General features: G+C 42.3%; 1 protein-coding gene across 4 annotated transcripts in view; it reads left to right on the forward strand.

The window, feature by feature from the left end:
* CC2D2A (coiled-coil and C2 domain containing 2A) overlaps positions 1 to 13693 on the forward strand; it is a 143294-nt gene that overhangs the window by 19003 nt on the left and 110598 nt on the right. For all 4 annotated transcript variants that reach the window (XM_055326646.1, XM_055326649.1, XM_055326647.1 and 1 more), the window contains 2 exons: positions 9521 to 9609; positions 9940 to 10041. In XM_055326646.1, coding sequence (XP_055182621.1) covers positions 9521 to 9609; positions 9940 to 10041 — 191 coding nt within the window. The remainder of the gene's footprint in view (positions 1 to 9520; positions 9610 to 9939; positions 10042 to 13693) is intronic.

Raw genomic sequence — 13693 nt, forward strand, 5'->3', positions numbered from 1 at the left:
CCCCGTGTTCATCTCCAGTCTTGAACCTACTCCAATCTTTTTTTTTAAGATTTTATTTATTTATTCATGAGAGACAGAGAGAGGCAGAGACATAGGCAGAGGGAGAAGTAGGCTTCCTGCAGGGATCCTGATGCAGGACTCAATCCAAGGACCCTGGGATCACACCCTGAGCCAAAGGCAGATGTTCAACCACTGAGCCACCCAGGCATCCCTGAACCCACTCCAGTCTAACTCCCATCCCCACTCCCCAGTGGCGCTGCTCTTGTGGAGGCAGCCAGTGAATTGCCTGTTTGCTCCATTCACTGGTTACCTGCCAGTCTCTGCCTTACTGACTTTCAGCAGCGTTTCAGCAGCGCCACCTCCTCCCTTTACACTTGGCTTCCAGCAATCCTCTCTTCCCGTCCTCTCCCTGGCTGGCTGTCCCTCTTTCCTTGCTGCTTCTGATATGCCCCCAGCCTCCAGATGTCGGAGCACCCAGGCTCAGGTCCCTGGCCCTCTGGTTCTTCATCAATACTCATTCTCTTGGTCATCTCAGGACTTGAAATTCTAACACATACATATCATATGTAAGACTGGCCAGTCCCAAATTGTTACCTCCAAGGCCAGAGCTCTTTCAGACTAAATGGCAGCCTTCTACTAGTATCTATGTTTGCGTGTCTAATGCGGTAACTCATATCTTTACAAGCCTTATTGCAGTATAATTTGTGTATCATAAAATTTGCCCAAAGTGAGTATACAATTTAATGTATACTTACATTTTTGCTAAATGTGTAGATTTGTATAACCATCACCATAGTCCAGTTTTAAAATATTTCATCACTCCAGAAAGTTCCTCTGTGCCTATATATGGTTAATCCCGACTCCCACCCCAGCCTTAGACAAACACTGATTTGTTTTATATCCTTACAAATATGCCTTTTCTAGACATTTCCTGTAAATATAATCATACAATATGTAGTGTTTTGTGTCTGGCTTCTTTCACTTAGCATTATGTTTTTTGGGGATTCATAGATATTGTAGCATCTATCCACATTTTGGTCCTTTTTATTCTGAATTGTATTCCATCATAAGGTTATACCACATTTTACTTTTTCATTCACCTGTTGATGGACATTTGGATTATTTCCAGCTTGGGGCTATTATGAATAATGCTGCTAAACACATTGGCAGCATGTCTTTGCATGGATATCTGTTTTCTTTTCTTTTTTTTTTTTTTTTTTTTTTTTTTTTGAGAAGTAGAATTTCTGGGTCATATGACAAATTTGTATTTAACTCGTTAAGAAACTACCAATCTGTTTTACAAACCCACTATGTCAGTTTACTCTCCCACCGACTGTATGTGAGAACTGTCTACACTGGGTATTACCAGTATTTAATTATGGTCTTTATAAGGTGTGTAATGGTATCTTGATGTGCTTTTAATTTGTATTTCCCTAATGATTAATGATAGTGAGTGTTTATTTCATACACTTATTAGCCATTTGTGTATCATCTTAGTAAAATATCTGCTTAAATGTTCGCTCATTATTAGCTGGGTTCTTCATCCTCAGAGTTGTAAGTGTTCTCTATATTCTGGATACAAGTACTTAATCAGATCAATAATTCATAGATCTTTTTTTCTGAGTAAATGTCTTATCTTCTCATTTTCTTAATCATATCTTTTGAAGTACAAAAAGCTTTCATTCTTGATGAAGTCAAGTGTATCACTTTTTTTCTATTATGGATTGTGCTTTGAGGATTATATTGAAAAAGTCTTTGCCTAACCCAAGTTCATGAAATTTTTCTCCTATATTTTCTTCTATAAGTTTTATGCTGTTCGCTTTTACATTTAGTTAGGTCAGTGTTCTATCCTCAGACAACTCAAATTTCACTCTACTGAAGCTGAACTCCTAATCTCCTCCTCCCAACCTGTTTGTCCTATGGTCTTTTCATCTCACTAAACACACGTTTCATTACTTCTGTTGTTTGGGTCATCCCTAACTCCTGTCTTTATCTGTCCCCATTTATAAGTTCCTATAAGTCCTGTTTGCTCTATCTTCAGAATAGACCTCAAATACACCTATTTCTCACTACGTACACCCACGCTTATCCCGATCCAAGCCACCTTCGCCTCCCATCTGGAGTGTCATACAGCATCCCAGCTGATGCCCTGGTTTCTGTTCTCACCCTAGCAGCCAGAGTGGTTTTAGGAAAATAAGGTCATGTCACTCCTCTCTTCCAGTCCTCTAGTGGTTCTCACCTGACTCAGAGCTTAAGCCACATTTTGTAGGATGACTTACACTGTTTGTCTCCCCCTTATCTCTATGACCTGATACTCTGGTATTCCATCTCCTGCCCTTTATGTTTCCCCTTTCTGCTCTGAGCCTGCATTAGGTATGGCTCTAAGAGGTCTTTGCACCAGGTATTACTATAAAATGCTCATCCCCAAGCCATCCATGTGGCTCGATCTCTCATTTCCTTCACTTGTTCCAAAGTCAGCTTGAAGCCTTTGCTTGGCCAACTCTACTTAAAACTGCAGTACACCCCGCCTCCTGGCACTCCTTATCCCGGATCCTGCTTTATTTGTTTTCATATCACCTATTACCGTCAGACATATTAAATATACTGCCTGTTTGTGCTCTTTCTATTCCGTGCCAGAAAACACACTCCACAAAGATGAGGATTTGTTCTTTTTTTTTTCACTGTTCTATCCTTGGTGCCTTGTACACATAATAGGTGCTCAATACATATTTGTTGGTTGAATGTTTGAAAACTGGATAAGAGATTCTCTAATCTAGCATGTCCAAAATCAGCTTTTAGAGAATGCTAGTAACCTGACAGAGATTCAGAGAAGGAGAAGAGAAGCAGAGAAGGAGAACATGACCACAGAAATCCCTCCAGACACATCAGCAAATGTGATCTATCAGCAGCGCTGAGGCCTGCAAGAATACTCCAAGTTCAGAAGCCTTGCATGTCATTTCCCCTCTTGGAAATTCACAAAGATTGTTCTGAGACTGGTCGGTTACCCTGGCATCTCTCTTGCAGTCCCTGGCCCTTGTGAATGAGGTTTACTTTTTTTTTCCCCACTCTACCCAAGGTAGAATTTTCATGGCAAAATATCTATGAAGCTGCCTTGTAGAATCTCAGCCCTGTCTGAATCCCCCTCACCCTATCCCACCACCTGGAGTATAGGGACAGAAGGCTGGGCTGGCCAGGCCTAGTCTTGCACAAGCTGATGATCCCTGTCCGAGTGAGCTCCAGATGCAATAATGAAATACCATAGACGGTGGCTCGGACAGCAGATATTTCTCACAGTTCTGGAGGCTGGGGATTCCAAGATCAAAGCTCAGAATCATTCAGTTCCTGGTAAGAGCTCTCTTCCTGGCTAGCAGGTGGCTACCTTCTCACAGTATCTTCACATGGTGGAAAGACAGAGAGCCATGGTTCTGGGCTTTCTTTTCTTCGAAGGACACTAATGTGAGATGCCTGGGTGCCTTAGCAGTTGAGCATCTACCTTCGGCTCAGAGCATGATCCTGAGGTCTGGGATCAAGTCCACATCGGGCTCCCTATGAGGAGCCTGCTTCTCCCTCTGCCTATGTCTCTGCATGTCTCTCTCTCTGTGTGTGTCTCTCATGAATAAATAAATAAAATCTTTACAAAGGTGGGGAGGCACTATTGCATCCCATCCTGGGAGCCCCACCCTCAGGATCCCATAGGCTTCATCCAGATATCATCATCATGGATGGTGTGGAGAGCTTCAACATATGAATTCTGGGGAGACAGAAGCATTTAGCCCTAAACAATCCCCAAGCTTGTGAGGTGTGCTGACACACAGAGATGCAGGAAGGGGCAGTGCACAGAGCCAGATCCAGGGTTCAAAGCACCCCTGGGGGAAAAGGAGACTCGTGCCAAGATAAGGGTCCCATGTTTTCAGTTAATGTAAAATGTGATATTAATGAGACCATGAAATAAAGAAACAGAAGAGAACATGACCTTGGAAATCCCTCCAGACCCATCAGCAAATGTGATCCATCAGCAGCACTGAGGCTCAAAACCCAGGGCAGAGCCTACTGTTTGCAAGTTTATTTTGACTCTCATTTTATGTAGTAAGATTTTGACAAGCGATACTAGTCTGCTTGATAAAAATTAGAAAATCAGGAGAAGGAAAGACAAGAAAATAATCACCCACCTCCTTACATCCTAGTGACAACCACCATTATAACCCGAAGCCCTTTCCTTGTGGCAGGTTTTCCTGCCTGACAGCCAAAGACACCCTGTGTTCCCAGAGGGCTGACAGTGGCTGACAGCACCCTCCATTTTCTTACATCCATATGAAGTTGTTCAATGTTGAAGACAGTCGAACAGATTGTCCAACTCATCCTATTTTTCCTCCCAAGCCTTTCAGGTACTTGCCCTGTTCCCCTCCAGATTTCTACTAAGATTGAGCTGACTTCTGTCCCATGCTCTCCCTACCCCCCAACTCCATATTTACACTCTATCCAGGAATTTTGTAATGGGAAAGGACAGATTATCTATTTGGAGGAAAGAGGCAGGCATTAAAAACAGGTCAGGCAGTGTTCTCCCCACCCTTTCATCCACTGTGCCTATAAGAACTATGCTCTATGTAAGTTGTCATAAAAAAATTAAATATTTTATTGGTGACATAAATATACAGATATTAATAAAATATAAATATATAAAACAAATATTAATGCTTTAAAATAAAAATGTTATATCACTTAAAATTATCCCAAAGAATCTAAACTGCACAGTGCTTTGACGAGCGCTGTTATCTCCTTCAAAAATCAGAAACAAGCTCTCCCTGAACAGTTGAAAATTTGACACCGTTCCTTTTTCATCGTGAACTCCTTCATTCCACTTCCTGCTCCAAGAATTTTAAGTAACCTATTTCTATGCCGAAGCCTTTTATTACTCACCATATTAACAAACTAAATTTTTATTGTTCTATGATTACAATAATATTATTGTATTGATAGAACATGAGAGGGGATCCCTGGGTGGCGCTGCGGTTTAGCGCCTGCCTTTGGCCCAGGGCGCGATCCTGGAGACCCGGGAACGAATCCCATGTCGGGTTCCCGGTGCATGGAGCCTGTTTCTCCCTCTGTCTGTGTGTCTGCCTCTCTCTCACTGTGTGCCTATCATAAAAAAAAAAAAAAAAAAAAAAAAAAAGAAAAAGAAAAAGAAAGAAAAAAGAACATGAGAGACTCCTAACTCTGGGAAATGAACAAGGGGTAGTGGAAGGGGAGGTGGGCGGGGGGGATGGGGTGACTGGGTGACGGGCACAGAGTGGGGCACTGAATGGGATGAGCACTGGGTGTTATGCTATATGTTGACAAATCGAACTCCAATAAAAAAATATACAAAAAAAAAGATCTTGACAATTATCAATAGTGCCCAATTGATGAAAACATAAAGGTGCTACAGGATTTGGTAAATATTTATTCATCATAACAAGTAAAATAAATAAAATAAAAACATCTAGAAGTATATTCTTTTTTTTTTTTAAGATTTTATTTATTTATTCATGAAAAAGAGAGAGAGAGAGAGATAGGTAGAGGGAGAAGCAGGCTTCATGTAGGGAGCCTGACATGGCACTCGATCCCAGGTCTCCAGGATCACGCCCTGGGCTGAAGGCGGCGCTAAATTGCTGAGCCACCGGGGCTGCCCTAGAAGTATATTCTTTAACTAGACCGGGCGGGTAGAAGACAAGGTCACTACCCAATCATCATCATGCTCACCTGTTCTACAATCCATGTGAATCCAGATAATTCCAATTCAAATCCAAACCAAAATACCCTATTTCTGATTTTATGTCAAGTCCTTGCCAAGTCCTGGTATACCCCATGATAGACAGAGAGCTCAGGTCTCAACAGTGAGAGTCACAGAACAACACCTTGCAAGAAGGATGGGGATCTCTTGACACCAGTAAGGGGATGTGGGGAGGACCTCCGGACTGTGGAGGAAGAACTGTAGAAACTTCTCCATAAAAACAAAATCCCATCGACCTGGGGACAGATGAGAAGATTATAGCATTACTTCAAAATGCAGTGCCTATCTTCCGAGAAGGTGGTTGTTGTTTCCTGAGGGTTCAGGTTTAATAGAAGTGGTTAAGAGAAAAATGGAAAGTGTCCACCGTTTCGTGAAGCCTGTAAGGACAGAGAGGTGGGGTACAGTGAACATGAGTGATAGGGTAAAGGAGACAGAGTAGAGAAGATCTGGAAGCATGCCAACATGAGGCTGATGAAGCCTCGGGATGGATGGGTTTCCTGAGAAGCCAGAGCAGCATGGTGAGGACATCATCCTACTGCCTGAGAAAGGCCATCTTGCCAAGGAAATCCGTATTTCATACCAATTGATGTTTAACGGAATGTCTTGCAACACTCGCATTATCTGCAAGTTCTTGCATGCCTCCAAATCAAGTCTTTCATAATTTTCATAATTATTTTCATCACACTCTGCATTTGATGCCGCGGAAACTTTACTCATTGCCAGGTTCGCTCAGCTGTGTCAAAGAGCCTCTGTAAATGTAAATGTGAGATCACACCCTTCCTCTGGTTTGGCAAGTCCGTTCCGATCCCCAGGGCAGGAAAAATAGATGCACTTTGGGATCGCAGAGCAGATTAGCAAGGTAGTGGAGTCACTGACAATGAATTAGGGGGAAAAATGTCTTAGGAGGGTTATTTTAGTTCTAGTCGTTTAAGGAAACACCGCTGTATTCTACTAGATAAAAAGGAAAGCACTTCATCTCTATCAGTTATTCTGTTAAAGGGAGTTAGTACACATGGTTCATCATGTTATCTTGAAAAAACTGTTGTCATCATCATCTGGTTTTACCCAAACGAGAATTACATTTTATTTTGTTTGCATGTTCTCCCTCCATTCCCTCTTGTATGTTTTCCTTTCTCTGATTAAGTGCTACTAAGTGCCAGGTACGAAGGTCACCAACAAGGTCTTTGCCCTCCAGTGGGTCACATTCTAGCTGGGAAAGTGACCCCCCACCAAGCTTGTGCAAATCTGATTCAGAAATCTGTATACCCTTGAAATGTCTTTCACCAGCATGGACTCTAAAATATCAAGCAAGAACTACTTTTTACCATTTCAAAATCTTTCACAGTTTTTTAAAACTAATCCTAGAAAAGTCACTTCATTTTCTTCATTCAGAAGAGAGAATGTTTAATAGAATATCTTGTCTCTCTTTTAAAAACTAACATATAAAATTATTCTAGTGAGCTACATTTAGATGGTAGCTATTTTAAGTAAACTTGAAAAACTGGCTTTCTTTTTTTTTAGTAGGGGAAGTAAATAAACAAGGTGCATTTTTGTGTTTAAAGACTCTTATTGTTGACTATAAACATACTTCTTTTGGGGGCAGGAGCAAGGTGGGTGGCCAGCAGGAGAACGGGATTGGCAAGCCCCAGTCTAGAAGCCCTTTTATTATCTGATCAGGGAATCACACATGCTTACTGACACTTGCCCTGTACCTGCCCTGTGTGGCTGGGGACCACGGAATCTGGGGAAGGGAACAGGTATTAACCAAATAATCACACAAATATGTAAGTTCAAAATGTGGCCAGTGCCATACAGGAAGAGTCTTGGGACCCTAAGTATACATAATAACGGGTATGATTTACCATGTTTACATGATCTTGAAAATGGAAAGGAATGGCTTGATCATTTTTTTAAAACGAGTTTAAAAAGATGGTCAAAGTCCATTTCATTGCACTGACAGAGATTCTCTTAAAGAACTTGAACCTCAACCCACACATGCAAGACCACAATCTTTACTGAAACTATTTCCTTCCTCCTTACAAGGCACTGAATGAATGCCATGTTTGGAGCCTGATGGAAGTAGAATTTTCTGTCTTTCTATCACACAACCGAAGAAACTGAGTGCCAGGGTGCAGAAATAAGCTTTGAAACCCATGACCCTCCTTTCTTCTGCACGAAGCTGGCACTGAGGGAGCTGCAAACCTGTTGCTAGCAGAGGCTTTTGCCATCTCTCCTTCTCCTTCTTCCCACTGCTGTTCCTTCGTCCAATAGAATATCTTCTCTTGCCTTTTCTTGCACTTGCCAGCCTTTCTCCCATGTACAGTGCTGATGGCCACAGGTGTCAGAAACACTTCTTCCTGCATGCTCTGCCTAGGAAAAGGCTTTCTTGAGATGCCAGCAGCCGCCAAGGCAGACATGCTTCCTTAGTCTTTACCCCTAGGCCTGGGCCTCGCCCAGAGCCCCTGAGCCCCTGGTGCTGGACAAGCACACGGTTTCACATCCTGCCAGCACCTCAGAGGCATCTTGTTGCCAAATAAGGCCCATGAGTGTCAATAAGTTAAAGCTCAGCCATCAGCACTTCCTCCTTCTTTCTCTAAAGCAGGGGTCCTCCCATACACACACACAGATTGCTGGGCTGCACCTCCAGCCTCTGGGTCAGTAGGTCTGGGCCTGGCCTGAGGACCTGCACACCTAACAAGTGCTGGGAAGATGTGCTGCTGTGAGAACCGCATGACCTCCCCCTGGTCACTGGGTCCTGTTATCCTTCCCTCCTTGTGGCCTCTGTGTGGTTGCTCCCACTGACTCACTGGGACATCCGAGCTGGGGTCTCTGGTGCCTTCTTCTCTCTACCCGCCCACCTCTTACCTGCAATCTCAGGACTCCCCCACTGCTTGGAGAATATGTTCTAGGCTCCTCAGTGTAACATCAGAGGCTCCCCATAATTCGATCCCAAACTCCTCCTGCCAGTTTACATCCTACTCCACACCATTTCAGCCCTTCTGCTCCAAGCATAGTAACATTCTATTCCCTGACACTTTGGTTTAGAGCATTAGGAATAAGAGAAACAGGAACAGTCTTGAATATTCCACATCCCAGGTATGCAATCGGAGAGCCAGTCACTTACTCCAGGGGCCTCACAGTCTTGGTCTTCAAGATCCCTGGTGGTAGTAACACCTGTGTCCTCCCTGCAGGGATACATTCAAAGCGTATATCCTAGTGCCCAGCACCTACTAGCTTCACAACAGTTCATGAGATTTACATATATATTTAATAATATATTCAAAAATACATGCTGTGTCTATGATTTATTTAGCCTATGGCAATGGCTTGAGCCTGTAGGAAGGTTTCTCTGATTGAAGTGATCATCGCTGTTGAAAGCTGAACCCTGAACTCATTAGCCACCGCTTCACCTACAAGCCTGTTTCTCCATTCAACAAATTTGAAAGTCTCTTCCCAATGGTACTTGAATTGGAGTGTCTGTGCCTTGAATAGTCGAATGTCATTCGTTTCATTCTTGGTTAAGTCAATGTGGCACTCCTGGCAGGACCCAGGTTCTCCCCGTCAATTGCAAAAAAGCCAAGACATGCACTTATTACGTCAAATGGATGGTTGTCAGCATTATCTCATGTTTGCTTATGTAAAGTTCTAAATTTGCAAAACAAAATTACATTCTCATGTTATTTTTTAATCTAATCTTCCCTTTGGAAAAAAAAAATGTTGTTTTAAAGTAACTTTCCTGTGTTTTCTTAGGCTTACCTCCAATTCCTTCAGCTTCCAGGACAGGCTTTGCAGAATTTTCCATGAGGGAACGCATGAGGGAGAAATTACAAGCTGCAAGGGTGAGGAAAAACCACATGAATATTTTGCTCAGTACTGATTGCAGCTCTTCAGATCTCGTCTAGAATGCTCTGTTTGCTCAAAACTGCATGGATTCAAATGCCATTAAATTTGTTTTTCTTGTTTTAAATATTAATATAGTATTTAACATTGGCACAGGTGGAAAATTATGCTTGAGAAGTATTCAGTGTCGTTTTTCTTAACCATTTCACTTGCTCTTCTCTAGAAGAAGTGCAGCATATAGTTTTTATTGATTATTTTCTACCAAGATGGTGAATGAACTTTTTGTGGCATCACTGACGCTACCCAGCAGTAATTCTCTGACTTTGCAGTCCAAAGCAGAAAGCACATTGCTGCAGGAAATCCCCACCACTCGGCCCAGGCGCTTACAAAGTCCCAGCAAGAAAGAATTGGAGACTGAATTTGGCACAGAGGTAAGAAACAGGCCTTCTCTACTTTGCGATCAAAGACCATGAAGCAGAATATAACATTTCCAGCAGAACAGAGCTGTGAACAGAGGAGGCATTCAATGCTTATCAATAATCATCATAGCTACTGATTATAGAGTCCTGCTCAGTGTCAGGTGTTTGCCAGGCGTTTCTCCCATGTTCTCATATGTCATTATCCCAGTACCTCAATGGGGTGGGTTATATTGTTTTCGTTCACATTTGACAGATAAACAAACTGAGGTTCAGAGCAGCCGCAGGGCCATCCTCAGATCACAGGGCATGCATGCAGAGGAGTTGGGGTCTGATTCCAGCTTTTTCTCATTCCCAGTTTGTCTCATGGGTCAGTGTTGCTGGACCTATGGATCTTGCTGGGAAGCAGAGAGAGGAAAGCAGAGTGGGATGGTGGGGCCTTGAATGTCACACAAAGGGCCTCGGTGGATGGGGAGGTGGTTGAAATGTTCTAGAGTGATTTTTGTTTAAATCTGAGGTGCTGGTGGGGCGTCTCAATGTGCCTCTAGAAACACATACAAAGGAAGGGACCAGGCCCGGAGGAATGGGTTTAGGAAGCATTTCTACTGCAGTGAGTTTTGAAGTGTTGAGTAGCCTTTGTTTCCTGACAGAAAGAAGACTGCATGAGTGAGGTCTTGACACTTAGAGAAAAGTTGACCATTGAGGCCCACAAGGAGGACAGGAAGTGAAAGAAAGTCTTGTTAGGGGTGTAGATGAAGAACAAGCCTATAAGAAGGTAGAAGAAGGAAGAAAAGAACATCAGTGAAGTGTTTGCAAGTCTAATCCACTTATTTATTGTTGATGGTGATGGTTTGGGTTGGTTTTCACTCTTGAGACAGAGAAGTACAGATGTGAAGGAATTTCTGTGGAAAGGCCACTGATTGCTTAGAGGGTGCCTTCTCTTTTTCTGTGATGGGATGTTATAAAATTTTGCCTATATTCATCCCAAACAAGCCAAAGATTGCATGATTACAAGGAAAGTTATGTGTGTCATGGCCCATGGTTCTTTAATAGGAACACTCCATGGGTCTGATGAAATAGCATTATGACAGTTTGTCGCTCCATTCTGCTGAGGAGACATTTATTTTTCTTTGATTCCAATTATTTTCTTCATTGTAAAATTTTAAAATATTGGAAAATAAAGAAAAACTACCTAAAATCCCATCAGCCTGACACAAACACTTCAGTTATGTTGTTCAGAGTGTGAATCCCAGCATCTGGTCAGATGCGTCAAGTGATAGGATGGTTTGGTCTCTTCTATCTGAGCCTGTCTACACTTTCTGATTGATAGTCATTTCACAAAATCATGGCAGCTCTCATTTGTCCATGAGCCATGAATACGAGATCCCTAATAAAGCTTCAAGTTGTAAAAGTAAAAATATATTCCCTTGGTTTACAGAGTACTTATTGCTTTTTGTGAGCAGGACTTTGACTTATATCTGTTATATTCCATATCCCCTAAGAGCCATTTTATGGATTTGAGGTGTTGGAAGAGGTCATCAAAAAGACGTGACCGCTGGTTGACCTGCGAGCTGGACCCACGTAATTGGAGGCTCCCACCCCCTCCCCTGTCCTGGAAATGTGTATTCCTTTTTTTTTTTAATAAATTAATTTTTATTGGTGTTCAATTTACCAACATACAGAATAACACCCAGTGCTCATCCCGTCAAGTGTCCCCTCAGTGCCCATCACCCATTCACGCCCACCCCCCGCCCACTTCCCCTTCCACCACCCCTAGTTTGTTTCCCAGAGTTAGGAGTCTTCATGTTCTGTCTCCCTTTCTGATATTTCCCACACATTTCTTCTCCCTTCCCTTATATTCCCTTTCACTATTATTCATATTCCCCAAATGAATGAGAACATACACTGTTTGTCCTTCTCCGATTGACTTACTTCACTCAGCATAATACCCTCCAGTTCCATCCACGTTGAAGCAAATGGTGGGTATTTGTCATTTCTAATGGCTGAGGAATATTCCATTGTATACATAAACCACATCTTCTTTATCCATTCATCTTTCGATGGACACCGAGGCTCCTTCCACAATTTGGCTACTGTGGACATTGCTGCTAGAAACATCGGGGTGCAGGTGTCCCGGCGTTTTATTGCATCTGAATCTTTGGGGTAAATCCCTAACAGTGCAATTGCTGGGTCGTAGGGCAGGTCTATTTTTAACTCTTTGAGGAACCTCCACACAGTTTTCCAGAGTGGCTGCACCAGTTCACATTCCCACCAACAGTGCAAGAGGGTTCCCCTTTCTCCGCATCCTCTCCAACATTTGTGGTTTCCTGCCTTGTTAATTTTCCCCATTCTCACTGGTGTGAGGTGGTATCTCATTGTGGTTTTGATTTGTATTTCCCTGATGGCAAGTGATGCAGAGCATTTTCTCATGTACATGTTGGCCATGTCTATGTCTTCCTCTGTGAGATTTCTCTTCATGTCTTTTGCCCATTTCATGATTGGATTGTTTGTTTCTTTGGTGTTGAGTTTAATAAGTTCTTTATAGATTTTGGAAACTAGCCCTTTATCTGATATGTTATTTGCAAATATCTTCTCCCATTCTGTAGGTTGTCTTTGAGTTTTGTTGACTGTATCCTTTGCTGTGCAAAAGCTTCTTATCTTGATGAAGTCCCAATAGTTCATTTTTGCTTTTGTTTCTTTTGCTTTCGTGGATGTATCTTGCAAGAAGTTACTGTGGCCAAGTTCAAAAAGGGTGTTGCCTGTGTTCTCCTCTAGGATTTTGATGGAATCTTGTCTCAGGAAATGTGTATTCCACTTGCCTTTCCCACTCCCAGAAGCTGCCCTAGGGATACAGCCTTGAGGTAGAAATGTGGTGTTGACCATCTGCCTGGTGTACTTGGCTGAACCTAGTCAGGACCTCTGTATAAACTTCCGAGATTTGACAGGCAGGTGCGGGGATTTACTCATCTTGCAGCCACCCAAGACATGCCTCATAAGTTCCCTTGCTTATGAAAACTGACATCTAGCTATCTTAGAATGGTTTACTTCTCTTCAGACTCTCCTTGCCTTCTACTTGCATACATGGCCCATTTGCAAAACAACATGAGGCAAACATCAACTGCCTTGCCTCGCGCTTTTTTTTTTTTTTCAGAAAAGCTTTTTCCCCTGAAGTGTTATTAGTAAAAGTTTATTGTGCTTACACCAAAAAGACAATTTGCAAGCCATGGACTATCAAACCAGAACATGGAAGGAAGCCCAGAGGTATACCGTTATAAATTGGCATATGTAATGTAGAGGTAGTGACAGGCTACAATATTAAATTTTCTTAAATGAAAGGGAATTAGTTAGTGGTTACTTCATATAAGTTTTGGGGTTAAGTTTCATTTACCATAGAAAAGTTATATCTTAAAATATTTTAAGAAATAAAATGAAGAACTATAAGGAACATGGAAATGATAGGAAAGGAGAACTAGAACAGAGGAGAGATAAGATCTTGTAACTTCAGACAAAACGTAGCATCACTTCCAGGAGTGGGACAAGGCTAAAGCTTTCAGTCTTCACTTGGCTAATCCAGGGGCTATCAGACCTGGGCTGTAACTCACCTTCCATTCTATTGGCTTTTTAAAAACACCTCCCTTTGGTTTTTTTCTCCTTGATTATCCCAAAA

The sequence above is a fragment of the Nyctereutes procyonoides genome, unplaced genomic scaffold (assembly GCF_905146905.1).
Source record: "Nyctereutes procyonoides isolate TBG_1078 unplaced genomic scaffold, NYPRO_anot_genome, whole genome shotgun sequence".
Taxonomy (NCBI): Eukaryota; Metazoa; Chordata; class Mammalia; order Carnivora; family Canidae; genus Nyctereutes; species Nyctereutes procyonoides.